The following is a 20483-nucleotide window of genomic DNA, read 5'->3' as shown; positions in this document are numbered from 1 at the left end:
TCACAGTCTAAAAGGGGGAGACAAAACCAAACATACTACAAAATAAAATAGAATAGATATGTACAAGTAAAATAAATAGGGTAATAAATATGTACAAACATATATACATATATACAGGTGCTGTGGGGAAGGGAAGGAGGTAAGATGGGGGGGATGGAGAGGGGGACAAGGGGGAGAGGAAGGAAGGGGCTCAGTCTGGGAAGGCCTCCTGGAGGAGGTGAGCTCTCAGCAGGGCCTTGAAGGGAGGAAGAGAGCTAGCTTGGCGGAGGGGCAGAGGGAGGGCATTCCAGGCCCGGGGGATGACGTGGGCCGAGGGTCGATGGCGGGACAGGCGAGAACGAGGTACGGTGAGGAGAACGAGGTACGGTGAGGATCGGGAACGGCTCCAGCTGCTCCAGGATTAGCTTCTTTGCTTGTTTCTCTGACCTCAGTCATGATGGCAGAGCTTCTGGAGATGACTCAGAGCTGCTGGACCAGACATTTCCTGGTAGCAGGACTCACAGAAGTACTGAAGGAAGACCTTGCTGTTCCCATACCAGCCAGATTGGACACCCTGAGCCCACTCCACCCTCCAGCTTGCATTTGGAATCACTTCTCAATCAATCAATAGCATTTATTGAGCATTTACTGTACTAAACGTTTGGGAGAGCACAATCAATGTTATTTGAGTGCTTGCTCTGTGTAGAGAAAATCAAGCATTTGGGAGAGTACAATCAATCGATGGTGTTTATTGAGCATTACCAAGTCCAAGCACTGTACTAAATAAGCACTTAGGAGAGTACTATCAGTGTTTTTTTTACTGAGAACACTGTACTAAGCACTTGGGAGAGTGCAACGAATTAATCAATCAGTGACCATTAAAGAGATCTTCCTGTGTGCAGCGTAGTGTTTAAAGTGCTTGGAAGAACACTAGTCACGATTCCTGGCCTCAAGCAAGCCTCTTGTTCCTTGGGATCCGAGCCGCCGTTGTCTATGGCCATGGACAGAGTCACTCCATCTTGGGTCTGCTCAGTGCAGATCCAACTCTCTCTGTCCTAGATGGCTGGGATTCCCACTGTTCTTTTCAAGGCCACCTTCTGAGCCAAGTGGGACAGTAGAACCGAAGGAGAACATTCTCCAAACTCAATAAACTCACTATGGGCCCGTTGACTTGTTTTGACATGCATATATCCATATTTATTTATTTTGATGCCTGTTTACTTGTTTTGATGTCTGTCTCCCACCCTTCTAGACTGTAAGCCTGGTGTGGGCAGGGATTGTCTCTCTTTAATGCTGAATTGTACTTTCCAAGCACTTAGTACAGTGCTCTGCACACAGTTAGGGTTCAATAAATACGTTGGAATGAATGAATGAATGGGCAGGGAATATGTCTTTTAACTCTGTTGTCATCTATCCCAAGCCCTTAGTACAGTGCTCGGCAAATAGGAAGTGCTCAATAAATACCATTGATTTATTGATCCCTAATCATAGTAGTGACATAGTAGTTGAAATCTAGTAGCCAAGATCAGTGGTTGCATAATCCCTTCCCTTCCAGGTTTGGGAGCCAGAGGACCTGTGCAACTTTGGGAAAGTCACTTAACTTCTCAGTTTTCTCATCTGCACAATGGGGATTTAATACCTCTTCTCTCTCCTTCCTAGTCTGTGAGCCCCATGTGGGGCCTGTTTATCTTGTACTAACCCCAGTTCTTAGCACAAAGTGCTTAAACTCCACAATTATAACTGTGACCCTGCTCCATCTCTGATTCCTCACCTATCACTTGAGGGAGTCCCTCAAGGTTCAGTTCTGGGTCTTCTATTGTCAATCTTCATCCATTCTCTTGGCCACAGCTTTAATTACCATCTCTATGCGAATGACACCCAAATCTATCTCACTAGCACAGACCTGCCCCATCTCCTGCAAACTCGCATCTTCACCTGCCTCCAGGATATCTCTATCTGGATGTTTCACTGGCCCCTCAAGCTCAGCCTATCCAAAACTGAACTCGTTATCCCTCCCAAATCCTCTCCTTCTCCTAACTTTCCAACAGCATCACCCTATCTCCTGTTTCTCAACTTCACAACTCTGGTACATTCCACAATCTCATCTATCTCACCGCCGACCCCTTCCCCACATTCCCCACCACACCTGGCCTGAAACTCCCTCCCTGTCCATATACACCAGACCACCACTCTCTCCACCTTCAAAGCACTACTAAGGTCACATCTCCTCCAAGAGGCCTTCCCTGATAAAGCCCTCTTTTCCCAGGCTTCCTCTCCCTTCTGCATTGTCTATACACTTGGATCTGTGATCTTTGGACATTTGATATTCACCCCACCCTTCGCTCCACAGCACTTACATACATATCCCCTCTAAACTGTAAAGTCCTTATGGGCAAGGAACATTTACTAATTCTGTGGTATTGTACCCCCCCAAGAACTTAGTAGCGGTCTGCTCATAGTAAGCACTCAGTAAATGATTGATTGGCATTATCTCTTACTTTATTAATTCCCACATTCTGTCATCAAATCACGTTGGACTTTCCTTGATATCTCTAGAACCCATTTCTCCCTATTCAAACTGCCACCACACTAGTCCAAGCACCTGTCATAACCTGCTTCACTACTGCATCAGCCTCCTCCTCATGGACCTCCCTTGGCTCCAGCCTCTCCCCTCTCCAATCCATACTTCACTCTGCTGCCCGGTTCATTTTTCTAAAAAAATGTCTGCTCACATATCACCCCTCCTATGTCAAGCAGAAACTCCTGAACTTTGGCTTTAAGGCGGTCAATCAGCTCTCTTCTCGCTAATTATCCTCACTCCTCTCCTGCTACAATCCAGACTGAATTTTGATTCTCTATTCCCAAAGTACTCACTTATGCTTTCCCTCCTACTTCCCGCCCCGCCTCCCGTTCATATCCATCAAGCTTCCACTCTCCCCATTTCCAAAGCCTTGCTGAAATCACATCTCGAAGAAACCCTCCCTGATTAATCTCTCATGTAGGCTGTAGAGTCCTCAACCCTACAGCACATACATACAATCTTTAATGTGTTGCTTCCCCTTACCTGAAATTTCATTGTCCGACCCACTGCTAGAATGTACACTACTCGAGGTCAGGGGTTGGATCTACTATATTCTAAATATAGCATTCTATTTGTAATTCATTAACTTAGTAGAGTGCTTGGTACAAAGTATTCAATAAATATTATTTATTAATATCCATTTTTCAGTGCCTCCCCCCTTCCCACCCCCCCAGTTAGGACACAATTTCCATGGATCTCACAGAGGCTAGATGAACTTGTATCACCACTGGTCAAGGCCACCATGGGCTTGGGTCTCTGCTGAGTAATACAGTCAGGAAAAAGGGGTGAGGGGCGAAGCCCACAATCCTTTCAGAACCCCAAAAGTCACCTCCAAATTTCCCAGATCCAGCATGCACCTCGCCCGCCCCAACCATGCAAATGGAAATACAAATGGAATACAATACAAATGGAAGTATTTCCTCTGGAAATTCATTTCTTTCATTCAGTCATATTTATTGAGCACTTACTGTGTGCAGAGCACTGTACTAAGCACTTGGGAAGTACAATTCAGCAACATATAGAGATGGTCCTACCCAACAACAGGCTCATCTAGTCCATGGCTTCAGCCACAACCTCTACACTGGTAACTCTCAAATCCACTTCCCCAGCCCCGACCTCTCATCTGCTTCAAAATCAATCATATTTATTGAGCACTTACTGTGTGCAGAGCACTGTACTAAGCGCCTGGGAAGTACAAGTTGGCAACATATAGAGACAGTCCCTACCCAACAGTGGGCCTTCTTACTTTCTGGACATCTCCACGTGGATGACCCACCAGCACCTGGAACTCAATTAGGCATGACTAAAACAGAACTCTTTGCTTTCCTTACTAAACCCATTCTTACTTTTTGATGATGATTATACTGGTATTTGTTAAGCGCTTACTATGTGCCAAGCACTGCCCCTCAGCACTGTTGACCACACCATCTCCCACTCCCATCTTCAGCAGCGGTAGCATTTATTGTGCATGGATTGTGCCCAGACTGTTGAGCTGGGCATCTACTCTGTGTAGCCTTCTGACCTGGAGTGAGGTACTTAAGAGACAAACACTAATTATTAAGCAAACGGTAGGTTACAAGACAGATACAAAATATCAAACAGAAGTACGGAGTAAATCTCTGCGGGTCATGATGGGATGGCTGATGGGTTGATAGTATCATGGAAGGGGAATTAGTTGGGAAATAATAATAATGATGGCATTTATTAAGTGCTCTTCTATGTGCAAGCACTGTTCTAAGCGCTGGGGAGGTTACAAGGTGATCAGGTCGTCCCACTGGGGGCTCACAGTCTTAATCCCCATTTTAAAGATGAGGTAACCGAGGCCCAGAGAAGTTAAATGACTTGTCCAAAGTCACACAGCTGACAGTTGGCGGAGCCGGTATTTGAACCCATGACCTCTCACTCCAAAGCCCGTGCTCTTTCCACTGAGCCACACTGCTTCTCTATGCCTCTTGGCCTCCCAGCTCTTGATCAGCGCTTAGAACAGTGCTTCAGTGCTTAGAACAGTGCTTTGCACATAGTAAGCGCTTAATAAATGCCATTATTATTATTATTATTCTGGTGTTAACTCTTCCCTGTCTGTTTCTCACCTTCCACACTTGGTCCCTCACGAAACCTTCAGTAATTTCCCGGATCCGTACCTTCCTCTTCAGCCATTAGACTGTAAACTCATTAAGAACAGAGACCACATATTTTCTTAGTCCCTAGTGTTCTGTCCACTGCAACAGTCATCCAGAACAGTGTTCTGTACCCTAAAGATGTGCAATAAATATTGATGTGGCCAGCATTCAAGCAGTTCAAATTGTAGACCAGTACTGGACAAAAAAGTGACCTGAAAAGTTTCATGATCTGCCCAACAGAGCACATGCTGGATTTTATCTGCACCAAACTGGGGAAGATTGCATGACTCTAAAAGGAAGTTCTGTGGCCAATAGCTGGCAGTGAGACTCTTGGATTACAAACTAAATAATAATAACAATAATAATTATTGTGGTATTTGCTATGCGCTTCAAATGTGCCCGGCACTGTTTTAAGTGTTTGTAGATCTGAGCTAATCGGGTTGGACACAGTCTCTGTCCCATATAGGGCTCATAGTCTTTAATCCCCATTTCACAGATGAGGAAACTGAGGCCCAGAGAATAATAACAATAATAATAATTATGGCATTTATTAAGCACTTACTATGTGCCAAGCACTGTTCTAAGCATTGGGGGAGATACAAGGTAATCAGATTGTGCCACGTGGGGCTCACAGGCTTTACCCCCATTTTACAGATGAGGTAGCAAGCACAGAGAAGTTAAGTGACTTGCCCAAAGTCACACAGCTGACAAGTGACAGAGGCGGGATTAGAACCCACAACCTCTGATTCCCAAGCCCGTGCTCTTTCCACTAAGCCACGATAAATTAAGTGATTTGCCCAAGGTCACATAAGAGACAAGTGGCGGAGCTGGGATTAGAAACCGGGTCCTCCTAACTCCCAGTCTTGTGCTCTATCCAATGGGCCTAGTCCTAAAACACGGAGGTTGTGTTTTTGCAAGGTAAGGAGGTGTTGTGGCCTAGTAAAGAGTATGGGCCTGGGAGCTAGGACTCCAGGGTCTCTACTTCCAGCTCTGCTAGAGCTACGTGACCTTGGGTAAGACTATTTAACCTCCCTGGACCACAGGTTTTGTCTTGTCTTATGCTGTTGAGTCGTTTCTGACCCACAGTGACTCCACTCACTTAACAAATGGGGAGAAAGATTCCTGCTCTCCTTCCCTCATAGACTAGGAGGCCCATTTGGGACAGGGACCGAATCTGATGAGATTATTCCGTACCTGCCCCACAGCCTAGCAATTGGTAAGCACTTAATACCATCCATCGTTATTAGGGAAAACTCACAATGCAGCACTCTCACCCCAAATTCGACATCACACCCATATACGCAAGTTTGTTTAAAAAACGGCCCCTTCCCTGCAGCACTTCTGTACATATCCTTTTACTCAGTTGCCTCTCCTCCCTGTATTTTATTTTACTCTCTCCCTACTAGATTTACTCCACTGTTCTCTATCAAGTAGTGGTCCAGTGCTCTGCACAAGGTAAGCACTCAAATACGACTGATTCACTGACTGATTAGAAACCGCAATGTGTTGTATCGAGAGACTTGCACTGTTGGAAGAGCATTTTCTAATTCTTTACAGCACTCTATCCAAAATGCATAATGAAACACACATCCCGGACTACTCTCAGCCATCACTTGCAAGTAATAATGAGGCCAGTTTCAAGTAATCCCCTTCCCCCAAAGAAGAGGTGCTGGAGTTTCTTTTCTGACTCACTAGGATTTACATTTGGATTTTAAAGAAGCCCGCAGCTACAATGCCCATTCAAGATGGCCCAGGGAAGCTCTCTTTTTTACCTCTCACAAGTATGGAAAAAAGGAAACTTTAAACAACAAAGGACTACAATAATTTATTTTTGTAAAAAAATTAAAAAAACCCAACAGTGACTGAATTTCAATGTTTGCATGTTATGAAACAATAAAACCCTAGGAAAATGTGCAACTCAAATGGAAAGCTCACAATCTATTTCAGAGTAATCCACAATATGCTCAGGGAGCATAAAAATCTCAATTTTCCCTTAAGGGTGTGAAGCAAACATGAATTTACGAAAAAAAACTGGGGCAAAGGAGATTTCCCAAAATAGGTTCTGACAAATTAAGAGTATGCCAAAACATTTATAGGAAAGAATACAGATACTTTAAAAAAGTATAATAAATCACTGCTCATAGTTTCAAACATTTTAGAGTCAAGCCAATATTCAATATTTCCTATACCAGGAAATGTACACTAATGAGGAACGTTGTTACTCCTATAATCATAAATTAGTCTGTACCTTAACTTGGTTGAATTTACTGCATGTAATTGCAGGACTGAATAATTTTTTTCAAAAATTTCCCATTTAAGAATTTGATGAAAAGGAGGAGAGAAGAGATGTTATAAAAATGAACAAAAACACAACGCAAATTTAAAATTCTTTTTTTACTAAAGTCCAGAAATGAAAATTTCATAGGTCTGGTACATCAGTGAAGTGTTCCTAGAATACTGAAGAAAAGCTTCACAAAAATGTGTTTTCTAGGCTGGTTGCAGTGTCCACTAAGTTTTTAAACCTAATTTTGTTCACTCATTTAAAAACAGCATGTACGAGAGGGCTCCTCGCGATCCAGAGGATACTGTGCTTGAAATTCACAGCAATCCGGTTTGATTCTCAACTACAGTAACAAAAATACTCCCACCTCATCAAATGTCTCTCACAAGCAAAGTAATAAATTTAGATTCATTGGATTACGGAACACAGCGTTTAAAGGCCAACATAAAACACTGAAAAGTATACCAGTAAGAAATATACAGTTAAAACAAAGACGACAAGTATCCGAGTTTTAAAAACTACTGCTTTCTAAATATGCTTGAATCCACAGGGAGCAAAAAGTCGCAGGCGGATGAAAGGGTAGATCTGGGAAAGCTCTTCAAGACCCTAATTCCAACTATATCTTCCTGAGGGAGGTGGCAGAGGGTAATTCCTTCCCGAGCCATATGCCTGAGAAATAAACAAAAGGAAAAGTTTATTTTCTGGATTAACTACCCCCCCTGCAAACAAATTAACTTAACTTTACAGCTCTATGTAATAGAGAAGAAACAATGCAGCATTTACTTAGTGTCCTACTAAAGAAAGTTCACTATGTCTGAAGCCTGTTTACAAAGGATCTCTTCAATACATGTGCTTTAGCTTTTACATAAGGAGTTTGGAAAAACCTGTGGTTTACTCTTTAGGGTGGATGCTACGATAAATGTAATTATTCCCAACTGGCCAAACACCCAATTAATACGGCTGATTTGGAAAATACGGTTTCCGTAATCATTTGCGCTCAGAGATAAGAATTTAAGAGCCACCTTTGACATTAAACTAGCAGTCTAAAATGCACCTATTTGACATCAGCTAGTAGCTACACACACCTGCACAATCTGCATGAAGCATTTTTTAAAGAAGTCTCACTTCACTCTTCTGTAAAATAACATTTATTTATGGGACTGAACCAAGAAATGTGTTCTAATGGCCATTTCTTCACACAAACAGATCACTCCATTGGCTTCTTCACAACTACTTTCTATCTACAACATATCTATTAACATTGCTTTATCTGACCCAGTCAATTACTGAGGATAGTTTGGAGCTTTTCCTGTGATTCAAGGGTGAAGACCAACGGTGGCCAGGTTTTTGAACAAAACCTTAACAGCGGAGGGGCATTGGGCCGGAGTGAGGAAGGGCAGTGGGGGGAAAAAAAAATCACATTCCCCTTGTTAATACTTTGTTCTGGAATGGCTATTGAAACATTTACCTTCTACTAAACACACAACACATCTATTTTACATTTGATTCTTTCTGAACCACTGAAAGATGGTTCTGTAAACAATCATCTCCTTATTTCTATTCAATGCAGGACCCTGCCCCCATAGATTAGTGGCCCTTTCAGGCCAAGAGGATTTTTAAACAGTCTCAGTGCACCATCGCCCTGAGCCCATGTGCCGGACAGTGATTCTCCTGACTTAATGGTGGATACCTGTACACCTGCCAAGGAGGAAAAAGCAGCATGGTAGCTCTCCTGGCCCACTGGCGCTGCAGAGCCAGTGAGGCTTCCCCAGAAAGGCTGGGTTCAGGCTGTTCACGCCACACTCCTATGCCCTGCCCTGACCTTCTTCAAGCTGAATTTCTAGAAAACATTTCACTGCAGTGTTGCGAGAAATCTTTTTAGTTGGCACAAGTTAATGGAAATTATTTTGCTAATTAAGTGGTCATTCTAATCACTGGAAGTCTGGAGGGATTCAGGCCTTGTGGACAGTTTTAAAAAAGGAAGCACAGCCCCAAACCATCAACCTTCAAACGAAACCCCAAATGAAGCTAGAAAACAGCATTAAGACATTTGCTAGCAAACTACAGCTAACACCCAGACCTGTGGCCCACCTCTCCAGGGAAACCATTTCAACCCGACTCAATCTATGACGTTCCCTGGTAGCACCCAATATATATATTTTTCTCCCCCTCTCTCTCATGTTCACGGGCAATCACAGGTGCTTATCGGGAGACCAAGCAGTGGACACCGGCTCACTTTGAACTGAAACAACTGGACAGGGGAAAGATGCTGGACTGGACTAGTTGACAAAGTTTTGCGTAGCCCAGAAATTACACCACTCTCACCGAGGTTGAGAAAGCCTCTTTGAAGAGGAAGGTGACAGATCAAATCACAGTAGGGTGCAGGAGAGGGAGCGAAGTGTTTCTTTCAGGGGAGAAGTAAGGGGTGGGAGGAGATCCAGCTGGAAGTGCCAGCTTGGAATTCCGTGTCTCGGCACCTGAGAGCGATGACATATTCAGCGAAGCCACTTCTGCTCCCCTTCCCCCACTCCCTCCCGCCACCAGGCCACGCTGCCAGGACATGTTGGAATACCATTTCAGAATTGAAGGTCCTGCTTAAAAGTGATCTGAAGGTGATTTTTTTGTGCCTCATTGTGATGGACAACACCAAGTCATTTCCCCCTCGCCGAGTGGAGTACTTTTAGGTTTGGCAGAGTCTTTCCTTAGTACTTCCGGGGTGACTTGGACTGCGACAACAATGAGCTTTTGTCTGACTTCAGCCTTTCCGACTCAAAGAAACAACCATTCCTCAGGGATTCCCAAGTCCAACAGATGGACGCAGAAAGGGTCAGCGGGACCCACGGAGGAAGGCATTTTGGCTCATCGAGTTCTCAGCGGCCGATCAGTCGGCAGGACTTTACCTGCCTCCCTCCTCGGTCATCTCTCCGAGGGGGGTATCCGCCTTGTCCCGTGAGGAGCTGGTACTGATTCTGTTGGAAGGCTGCGTTCTGGGATTGCAGCATGCGGTTCCATGGCAGCAGAGGCTCAGCTCCGCCCCCCCTGTGGGAAAAGAGGTTTGTTAGGGTGAGACACCAGGTCAGCTTCCCTTTCACGCGACAAGTCTGGAGACAGCAGTGAATGCCGGCGGAAACAGGTTTGGAAACAAGAATATGGTGACAGGGGAGTCGCCACAACCAAGGCTATTTCCACCAACAACCCCTGCGTCAGCCACTGCGATTGTGTTCATACCCACAAACATCGAGAAGTGAAAACAGCAGGTGTCGAAACTCAATGGAGTCATTCAGTTCTTCTGACCTTTCAAAAATGCTCAGGCCATCTAAAAACCAGTTTGCAACAGTCTGTCATCTGGATTTAGGAGCAAACATCACTACGGTAGCAGAATCCTTGGCCCCATCTGAAGCGCAAACATGTGCCACCCGGCCAAATGAGGCTTTATTTTCTAAACGTCCAGACTCCTTCTGGGAGTCTTTTCTCTCTAGCTAATTGCAGGTTGCAAATGAATTCTTACTGCGGAGTATTTTGAATCTAGGGTAGGGGCCTCGGCTGTTTTTCCCATCCATTATTCTGCTCAATATGTCAGAAGGTCTGATCGGGAAGAAACCTTTTCAAGTTCTATTGATGCAGCTTTCAATTGACCACGGTGACCTAGCAACATAAGCACTAATTGGCATGGACTGAGTGACATTTGGTGTACAGTTTATATGGGAACACAAATTCAGCAACTATTATAACCTAGTTTGTCATCCCACATTACTAGCCGAAAGAAATGTTTTAATTGATTTCAAGGACCTATTCTAGGCTTGCAGAAAAATAAAGTGAAAGGTATAATGCATTAAATTGTTCCTTGATTAGAAACATTCACAATAATGATATTGCAGTGATATAGCCTCTAAGGCCAAGCATTCTTTAAAATATGACCTTTTCTTAGATGCTTTAGTTGTTCACGGCATTTTTCGCTCAATCAAAATCCACCTCAAACATTTCCCTCAAACATTTAATATTAAAGTATCAAGGGAAGAAAAGGAGTATTAGGAATCTAGATCTGCCCGTATATCGTCAGTAAACAAGCTGCAGTTCTCTTTTGGGGGGTTACGTGATAAGTCACCCTCAAAGAAAGTCACATCCCTGCTTGTTCTTAAATTCTTCTGTACCCCACGAACTGGAGGAGATAAAGCAAGAATTTGACATCTATGGAGTCTTACAATTAGCAGGGTGATCTCTGAAGCCAAAGAAAATTAATTCTGGGGACCCTAGGCATCTCTCCAAGTGCTATGGAGATAGCTCTTCACTGGACCTTTTATCTGACATCTGCCGTAAGCACTTCACTTTCTATGTCTTGAAAACCCAGGTATAGGAGTTCATTGGGTTAAAATATTACTTTTCAACTGACTGGGTGCTCGGGTCTGAAAAGGAAGGTGTTTCCCTCACCCTCTGCTAAACCTACTTTAGCACTGGTGCTGGGCAGTTCTACTTACTAGACAATGCTGCGGAATGATCGATGATTTCTAACGGGATGAAAAGAACAGGGCATGAGTTTAACTAATGCCTACTGTTTGCCAACGGGCTTCAGGTAGTTTAAAACCTGCAGGTGAGATTTTCTTTCGAAAGCCACAAAATGCTCAGATTTAAAGCTGTTCTCGAGTTCAATTTTTTTTTCCAGTTGATTTTGGTCTCAAACTTAACACGTTAGAGCAAGAAAGCTCCATCTTTCTGTAGTATATCTATTATACCCCATTGGTAACAGCTTCATCTCTCTGTAGAAGCCAGAGTACGATTTCTATCATATCGAGTTGGGCACTTGGTTAGCACAAACCATCTTAGAAATACGTTTCCTGGGAAAGACTCCAAAACTCTTTAAGAGGAGCAGCGTGGCTCAGTGGAAAGAGCACGGGCTTTGGAGTCAGAGGTCATGGGTGCAAATCCCAGCTCCACCAATTGTTAGCTGTGTGACTTTGGGCAAGTCACTTAACTTCTCTGTGCCTCAGTTACCTCATCTGTAAAATGGGGATTAAGACTGTGAGCCCCCCATGGGACAACCTGATCACCTTATAACCTCCCCAGTGCTTAGAACAGTGCTTTGCACATAGTAAGCGCTTAATAAATGCCATTATTATTATTATTTAAGACATAAAAATCATTTGGGTGGGCATGTCAGTTTAAAAACATTTCAGTCTAGCCTCCCTAGCTTGCTGCCAGCATTTTATTCAACTTTAAAACATTATCAAATTGGATCTTGCCTTGGGATATTGCTACAGGGATGGAGTTTCAACAGTTAATTTAGATGTTCTCAAATCATGAACAAGCCTGTTAAATAAACATGAAAGATAGTTTTTGAAGGTTTAAGTAACCAAAAAGGAACTTGGATTTAAAATTGCCAATTATTCTGGCAGCTCACTGCCATGACCGCAGTCCTAAGGAAGGTACTCCAAAATAGCCAAGTCTCCAGGATTCTGCTCTTTGACAAGTGGCTGGCAATGTACATTAATTTTCTGTCAAAATAGAATTGGAAGCATGCAGCTTTCCCCTTTAATGACCTCATGTGTCATTAATAATGGGCAAACCAATGGCCATTATAAGGATTCGGTAATCTGTGGGTTTTAAGGTGACATCACACCTGTCAATCTCTTCCGTGCCCACCCACTTGATTTACAAACCAGAGATAAAGGTAGATAAACATCAATCCTTCTACTAAAGGTGAAAGAGAGGACAATAGCACTAGTAGATGGAGTTTAAAATTCAGTGGGAAGGGGCAGATGCTAAGGTAAATTACAGAAAGGAGGAAGTAACAAGGATATATAAGATTAATGCATATATTCTCATGTCCTGTGCGGAGTTGTGAGTATATAAGTGTTTAGTTGTGCGAAAGTGATGGCGTGCGTCTTGGGAGGTATAAAATGGGTACGACTGGAAATTTAATCAGAAAGATCTCTGGGAGGAAATGTGATGTGGAGCCAGTCTGACCTGGTCAAACGTTCAACCTCAAAACTTGGATGCCACACACTTCAGAACACTTGTATTACTATGTATGAGATCACCAGGATAGGCTAGTCATTCATTCATTCAATCGAATTTATTGAGCGCTTACTGTGTGCAGAGCACTGTACTAAGCGCTTCAGAAGTACAAGTTGGCAACAATGCCTCCAAGAGGTGTTTGATTGACACAATTACACAATGGACCTTACTGAAAACTGCATTTAGCTGAGGAGCAGCATTCCAGTGGTCAGAGAAACCTTATCACTGGGTTTCCTGAATTTCAGAGTGATTACAATCTTGGTGCAAAACTGAATGTGTGCTAGTCTGTTTTGATCGAGGGGGAAGAATTGTACAGTTTAAATGTAGGGTGAAAGGCCTGCAGATAAAGTTTTGGTGATGGAAGGACAACAGAGTATAGAGCTGGATCCAAGTAGGTGCAGAGGACAGGTGGTAACGTTGAGATTATGTCATGCTACAATAGTTTCCTGATGGGAGAACCTGTATGTGAGTTTCCAGACTGTCTTTTTTATCCCCTGGGATTTATTAAGTGCTTACTATGTACCAGGCACTGTACTAAGCACTGGGGCAGATGCCAGCTAATCAAGTTGGACACAATTCCTGTTCCACATGGGGCTCACAGTCTTAATCCCCATTTTACAGATGAAGTAACAGGTACAGAAAAGTGAAGTGACTTACCCAATGTCACACAGAAGACAAGTGGCAGAACCAGGATTAGAACCCAGGTCCTTCTGTCTCCCAGATCCATGCTCTAGCCACTAGGCAACAATGCCTCTCTGTGGAAAGGGAGTCAGGTCATGGGTTCTAATCACAGCTTTGGCACTTGTCAGCGGTATGACTTTGGGCAAGTCACTTAACTTCTCTGTGCCTCAGTTACCTCATCTGCAAAATGGGGATTAAGACTCTGAGCCCCACGTGGGACAACCTGATCACCTTGTATCCCCCCCAGCGCTTAGGACAGTGCTTCTCACTTAGTAAGCGCTTAACAAATGCTATCATTATTATTATCACTATCAACTTTCAAGACATCTCCACCTGGATGTCTGCCCACCATCTAAAACTCAGTATGTCCAAGACTGAACTCCTTATCTTCCCTCCCAAACCCTGCCTCTCCCTGACTTTCCCATCACTGTTGACGGCACTACCATCCTTCCCGTCTCACAAGCCCACAACTTGGGTGTCATCCTCGACTCCGCTCTCTCGTTCACCCCTCACATCCAATCTGTCACCAAAACCTGCCAGTCTCACCTCCGCAACATCGCCAAGATCCGCCCTTTCCTCTCCATCCAAACGGCTACCTTGCTGGTTCAATCTCTCATCCTATCCCGACTGGATTACTGCATCAGCCTCCTCTCCGATCTCCCATCCTCCTGTCTCTCCCTACTTCAGTCTATATTTCACACTGCTGCCCAGATCATCTTTGTGCAGAAATACTCTGGGCATGTTACTCCCCTCCTCAAAAATCTCCAGTGGCTACCAGTCAACCTACGCATCAAGCAAAAACTCCTCACCCCCGGCTTCAAAGCTCTCCATCACCTCACCCGCTCCTACCTCACCTCCCTTCTCTCCTTCTACAGCCCAGCCCGCACCCTCCGCTCCTCTGCTGCTAACCTCCTCATTGGCCTCGTTCTCACCTGTCCCGCCATCAACCCCCGGCCCACATCCTCCCCCTGAACTGGAATGGCCTCCCTCTGCACATCCGCCAAGCTAGCTCTCTTCCTCCTTTCAAAGCCCTACTGAGAGCTCACCTCCTGCAGGAGGCCTTCCCAGACTGAGCCCCCTCCTCATCCCCCCCGCCTTACCTCCTTTCCCTCCCCACAGCACCTGTATATATGTTTGTACATATTTATTACTCTAGTTTACTTGTACATATTTACTATTCTATTTATTTTATTTTGTTAATATGCTTTGTGGTGTTGTCTGTCTCCCCCTTCTAGACTGTGAGCCTGCTGCTGAGTAGGGACCGTCTCTATACGTTGCCAACTTGTACTTCCCAAGCACTTAGTACAGTGCTCTGCACACAGTAAGTGCTCAATAAATACGATTGAATGAATGAATGAACTTTACTGAATTATGCTCTCCCAAGCTTTTAGTACAGTGCCTGGCACACAGTAAGTGTTCAATGAATACCACTTATTGATTGGTTGATGGTTCTGAATCAACTTTAACTCCTGAGGATGTCCAGGGGGCTGTGGGGGTGAAGGCACTATGAGCTACAGCTGAGCGGGATGAATATGTGGGGCTTTTAGTCTGTCCTTGGATATGGAGACAGAATAACCAAACCCAGCCCTATACCCACCTGTCTACCAACCAAGACTTGGAAACTAGTTTTGTGCAGTGGTGTTCCTGCTCTTTCCAAACAGCGTCCTCCACGCTATTCTCACATCCCCGATTGGGCCTGGTTTTGTGATTTTACAAATCAAAATCCTTTGACTCAGTTCTAATGTCTCAGTGCCCACGCATCTGATCTCTCCTTCTGTCCCTTTCCCGAGTGTTGATACTAGGTGCCCTGTAGGGATGGACATATGGTGTCACCCCCTTCCACCCACACACTGGGCATGCAAAGTGAATTAGATTGAGGGGAAGTTCTGGGCTCGGGAAAGAATAACAAGGGGAGACAGGGCGCAATGATCTCCTATTGGATAGCAGCTAACTGGGGATGGTAATGAAGATGCTTAGGAAGGGTTTCCTGGAAGAAGTGAAACTTAATGGCACTTTATGGCAGAGAAGGAAGGTTTGTTAGACTAAATAGGAAATGGCTACTTGAAAGGTAAGGAGGGCATGGAGGACTGCCTAAAGCCAGGATGGATAATGGGTAAGAGAAGGAAACAGGCATATTTGCCATGATCACACAGGTTAAGTAATCTGATATATTTGCCCAAGAATACCCATTGAGATCTAGCAGAATGCTTTCACCTAACCACATTTTGGTAATAATCATATTCAATTTATGAGAAGGGGAAATACCTGCCCTTCTTTTTTTACTCTAGGCTGTAAGCTCGTTGTGGACAGGGAACTGTGCCTACCAACTCTGTTATGTTGTACTCTCTCAAGTGCTTAGTAGGGTGCTCTGCCACAGTAAGCGCTCAGTAAGTATGATTGATTTCTCCCTGAGGGCTGGGAGGCATCTGTAAAAGAGTTCTAAGCTTTCTGGAACATGGACACTAATGCACAGTATTAACACCACCGCATTTTTAAAATGGGATGACCACTATAGCTGGTATTGGTAAAGCCTACGGCCCTCAATAAAATGTTTTCTTCCAGCTCTGAAAATACACAAAACAAAATGCCAAATTCCTAACGTTTCTTGCACCACAGCAGTTTTACTAAGTGTGGCCCTAATTTGCCATGCTGAAACCTGAGTAAGATGTAAAAATCCCAGTTACTTATTTGATACAAGATTCCAGATTCCAAATGTGTCAAGCAAATTGGGAATTGGACTGGAATACTGCATGCTGTTAAAGAATGGCAGAAACGATCCGCACTAGAGCCATACTTAAGAGTTTCTAAGCATATTAATATAATTATTCATAACATTCACAGATATATATTCCTTTGTAGAGTCTGTCTGACTTAAGGGCACCAGCTCCTCAATGAAGGAACCCATGTAAAACATCCCTTATTATTAAACCATGTCACATTCTTTCTATTCCATGGTACTTATTGGCCTGCAGATTCCATAATCCTCTTCTGAGTCCCTTCTGCATTTAATTCAGTTCAGTCTTAAGTAGTTAAAGAAACTGTTTTCAGTGGCAACTAATAACTACTGACCTACAGTGACACTGGCCCACAATAGGCTTGTCAGTTCTGAAAAAGTTGTACCAAAGAAGCTGATTAGGACTTCAAGAGGTTTGTAGCAAGAATCAATGGCTGGTCTGTACTAATGCTGTGGTGCCAGCACAGAAATGATAAAAGTGGAACACTATTAGTTATGCATCATTAAGCCCCACAACCCTCCTAAAAAGAAATTTGTTTAGCCTGTCCAAAACCTAATGCAGTTTTAAGCTCTCTGTGTTGAATTTCATGGTATTTCAAAAGCTCCAATAAAATAAAGGCCAAGAACCCAGAAAGGTAGACAAGAATCAACAGTAACCGTTAGATGTGAGTTTAACAGAAAATGATATTTTTCAAGACTCCATTTTCTCAAAACCTACGCCATCATTCCGTCTGGAAGAAAATGGAAAATGAAATGCACACCCCGGAAATCTTCTCTTTAAAGCCCAACAAAAAAACAGCTACTCCTGCAGGAAAGCCCTCTACAAGTCTGTACCATTATTACCTGTCAAACCGTTGCTGCTGCTGCTGGAATAGGGGAGTAGGCCCTCGCCAGGAGTCTTGGGGTCTCATATCTGTAAAACAAAAGGGAAGAAGTCTCACATCAGGACCTTAAAAGCCAACAAGCTATTGCCTATGTTAATGTAAATAACTGGGAGAGAGCTGGAGAGAGCACAGGAAAAGCAGGAAATATGCAATTAAGAAATTCTAAAGGGCAATGAAATCTTTGCTAAGATAAAGACCGTTGGATACACAATGCCATTTTAAATCCCACATTAAAAACAATTTAAATCTGAATGCGAACACAGACACACTGAGGAAAAACCTTTGGAGTTGTGTTTAGCAAAGAGGAAAAACAAAACTTAACTTCCCATATTTCGGTTAAGTCCGAGTTACTCCACAAGACGCTCATTGGGGGACAAAACGAGTTTGGTGAAGGGAAACTCTCAATTTTAGATTGTTGAAAGGAAGCGGGTAACTTGCTCCCACTACAGAAAAGGAGAGAAAGGGAATTTGGCAAAATCTCCTTCAACCCCAGGCAGTGCAGTAAGAAATGGTAATGAAAGGACCACCCACTTTTCTATTGTTCTCTTGTAGTCAAACTCCAACCCTGCTACAAAGATGTAACAGCAACATTGCTTTAACAAGACACACAATTAAATGACTGCTGTTCTTCTAAATAAATTGACCAGTAAACAGGATGAAAGAAACAACTAATCAATAGCCCCCTGGCCAGTTCACAGCACTTAGCAAATTGTCTATCGATCAAAAGCTTCAGTTTCAGTGACACCTTTGATGATCTTCAATGGTGTTTTAAGTGTGGCCTAATTAAAACAGCTGGTTCCAGAAGTTGCCTAATGAGTACATTGTGATAAGACAGTAACACCCTGTTAAAACTGCCAATACACAAGGACAACAAGAGCAGAGGAATGAAGTCAGGTTCACAGTTTGAACTCTAATATAAAATAGAGCACTTTCTTTCTCAAATGGTTTTTGAGAATATGCAGCTTTGGGGGGCTTTCCTCAGAGAGCCGGAGTGAGTTTTGATTGGAACTTTGAAGTGCCACTGTATTTTGGGTGGAGTCTTAAACAAAAGTAAAATCAATCAGTAAAACTGATAGTCTCACAGAAGAAAACCACCACTAAGACCAGGCAGGAGCCAGTTCTCATTCATTCGAAGGGGCAACCGTTCTGCTACTTTTGTTCTGGGCTTCCTTCCAACTTAAAACACAGTCACGCATACTAAATTACCTGGAGAGTCCTTTCCTCCACTTTTTCACTGGGAACAAACTAACTGCTGAGAACTGGGATGCAAACAAAATCAGATTTGAAGTTTCCTTAAAAAGTAGTGTTATTTACAACTCCTTCCTTCTTGGGTGACTCCGGAAATAAAGTTTTAAGAAACACAGTTAGAGACACACAGATAGGGTGGCTCCTGAAGGGAAGCAGTAAAAGTTAAAGGTAGAATGTCCTAGGGGCTAGAACACGTGCCTGGGAGCCAGAAGGATCTGAGTCCTACTCCCAGCTCTGCTACGGGTCTGCCGTGTGACCTTGGGCAAGTCACTTCACTTCTCTGAGCCTAAACTGCCTCATCTATAAAACGGGATTAAGATTGGGATTGAACGAGATTAAGATTAAGGGGGGTATGGACTGTGTGTCCATCCTGATTAGCTTGGTTACTACCATAAAAAAATCAATCAACACTGGAGATGGTTCAATAGCCACTATGATTATTAGTCCAATCCTGATCAGAAATTTCTGTAAGCCTCCAATTGAAATTGGTCCTTCCATTAAGGCAAACTCATAAAAATATTAATACTGATATGAGAGTATTCACACCCAACATTGTCACCCACCACCTTAGATCTCAAAATGTGAAAGGAAATCAGAAAACCACTGGTTTGAGACATTCTCAGGAGGCAAGTTATAATCACATAAATTATGGGAGGATTTGGAAAAATGCATTTGCCCTCCAAAATCCATAATGAATTCAGTGCAGTTTCTCAACTGACAGAAAATGACAAAACGCTAATTTCAAGATGGGAGATTGAAGGGATTTTACCACCAGATCTTTTATAGATTTATCAATTTCACTTAGCCATGACTTTGTCTCCATAGCATTTCTGTCTAGTAAATGTACAGGGTTAAGGCTATGGCAAACTATTAGCAATAAGAGGCCAAGGGAGACAGAGTATTCTGAGGCTTCTTAATCAGAAAGGAGAAGGAGAATTACTTTTGTAGTTCAGAAGTAACTTCAATATAGGGGCTGGGGTGGAAGGAAGATTGAAAGGGAAGTGGCATGGAGTAAGAACATTTTAATTGAAAAAAGTAAGTATTTTCTTGGTTTACTAGTAGTTCACTCATTGTGGGCAGAGAATACGTCTGCTGTTATATTGTCCTCTCCCAAGCTCTCAATAAACATGAATGAATGAATTCAAGGTATTAAGCAATTACCATTAAGTCAAAACGAGGTACGATTGTAATTCAAAGTTCCGCTATATACAATCATCTTATAACTAAGATCTCTCGTGTGTACTTAACCATTTTTCCTTCCTGTGAAAGGGGAAATGCTTGCAACTTGCTTAAAATCACAACAGGAGCAGTGTGGCCTAGTGAAAACAGCAAAGGCTTGGGAGTCAGAAGACCCGGGTCCTAATTCCGGCTCAGCCACTGGTCTGCTGTGTTACCTTGGGCAAGTCACTTAACTTCTCTGAACCTCAGTTACCTTAGCTGTAAAATGGGAATTAAATCCTCCTCCCTTTGATTAGAATGTGAGCCCCATAGGTGACAGGGACTGTGTCCAACCTAATTATTTTGTATCTACCCAGCATTTAGAACAGTGCTTGATATATAAGCTCTTCAAAACTACAATTAAAAACCAACCAAACAAAAAACCCAAATACAGTTTACTGTAGCAAAATATCTGCTAAACACACCCAGAACCCATTTAGGTAGTATAATGAAGATCATAATGTATACACCTAATTTATTCTTTTCTCCAACTCCTCAAACCACTGCTGCTCATATAGAATCAAATTCACCACCTAGTGTCTGTCTGTCTCTTCCTCTAGACTCGAACAATTTATTCTTCGATTCTAAACATTTCCACAAATACCTAGGAATTTGGGAGTTTTAACATTTTCAAGATACATCGTTGAGAGAACCAAAGATGATTTTATGACTATTTTTAATCAAATCATTTAACCTTTTTTTATGGTATTTAAGGTCTTATATGTCAAACCCTGTTTTGGCACTC

At 43.1% G+C, this 20483-nt stretch overlaps 1 protein-coding gene across 1 annotated transcript in view; it reads right to left on the bottom strand.

The window, feature by feature from the left end:
• Window positions 1-7055: 7055 nt before the first annotated feature.
• Window positions 7056-20483, bottom strand: part of XRN2 (5'-3' exoribonuclease 2) — an 85909-nt gene continuing 72481 nt past the window's right edge. The window contains exons 28-30 of the mRNA XM_038770320.1: window positions 17232-17301; window positions 9862-10000; window positions 7056-7630 (exon numbers count right to left, since the gene is read on the bottom strand). Of these exons, the coding sequence (XP_038626248.1) occupies window positions 7568-7630; window positions 9862-10000; window positions 17232-17301 (272 nt within the window). The 3' untranslated portion in view covers window positions 7056-7567. The remainder of the gene's footprint in view (window positions 7631-9861; window positions 10001-17231; window positions 17302-20483) is intronic.

The sequence above is a fragment of the Tachyglossus aculeatus genome, chromosome 1 (genome assembly GCF_015852505.1).
Source record: "Tachyglossus aculeatus isolate mTacAcu1 chromosome 1, mTacAcu1.pri, whole genome shotgun sequence".
Classification (NCBI taxonomy): Eukaryota; Metazoa; Chordata; class Mammalia; order Monotremata; family Tachyglossidae; genus Tachyglossus; species Tachyglossus aculeatus.
The sequence above is the reverse complement of the archived record's forward strand: the minus strand, read 5'-3'. Positions and strand labels throughout refer to the sequence as shown.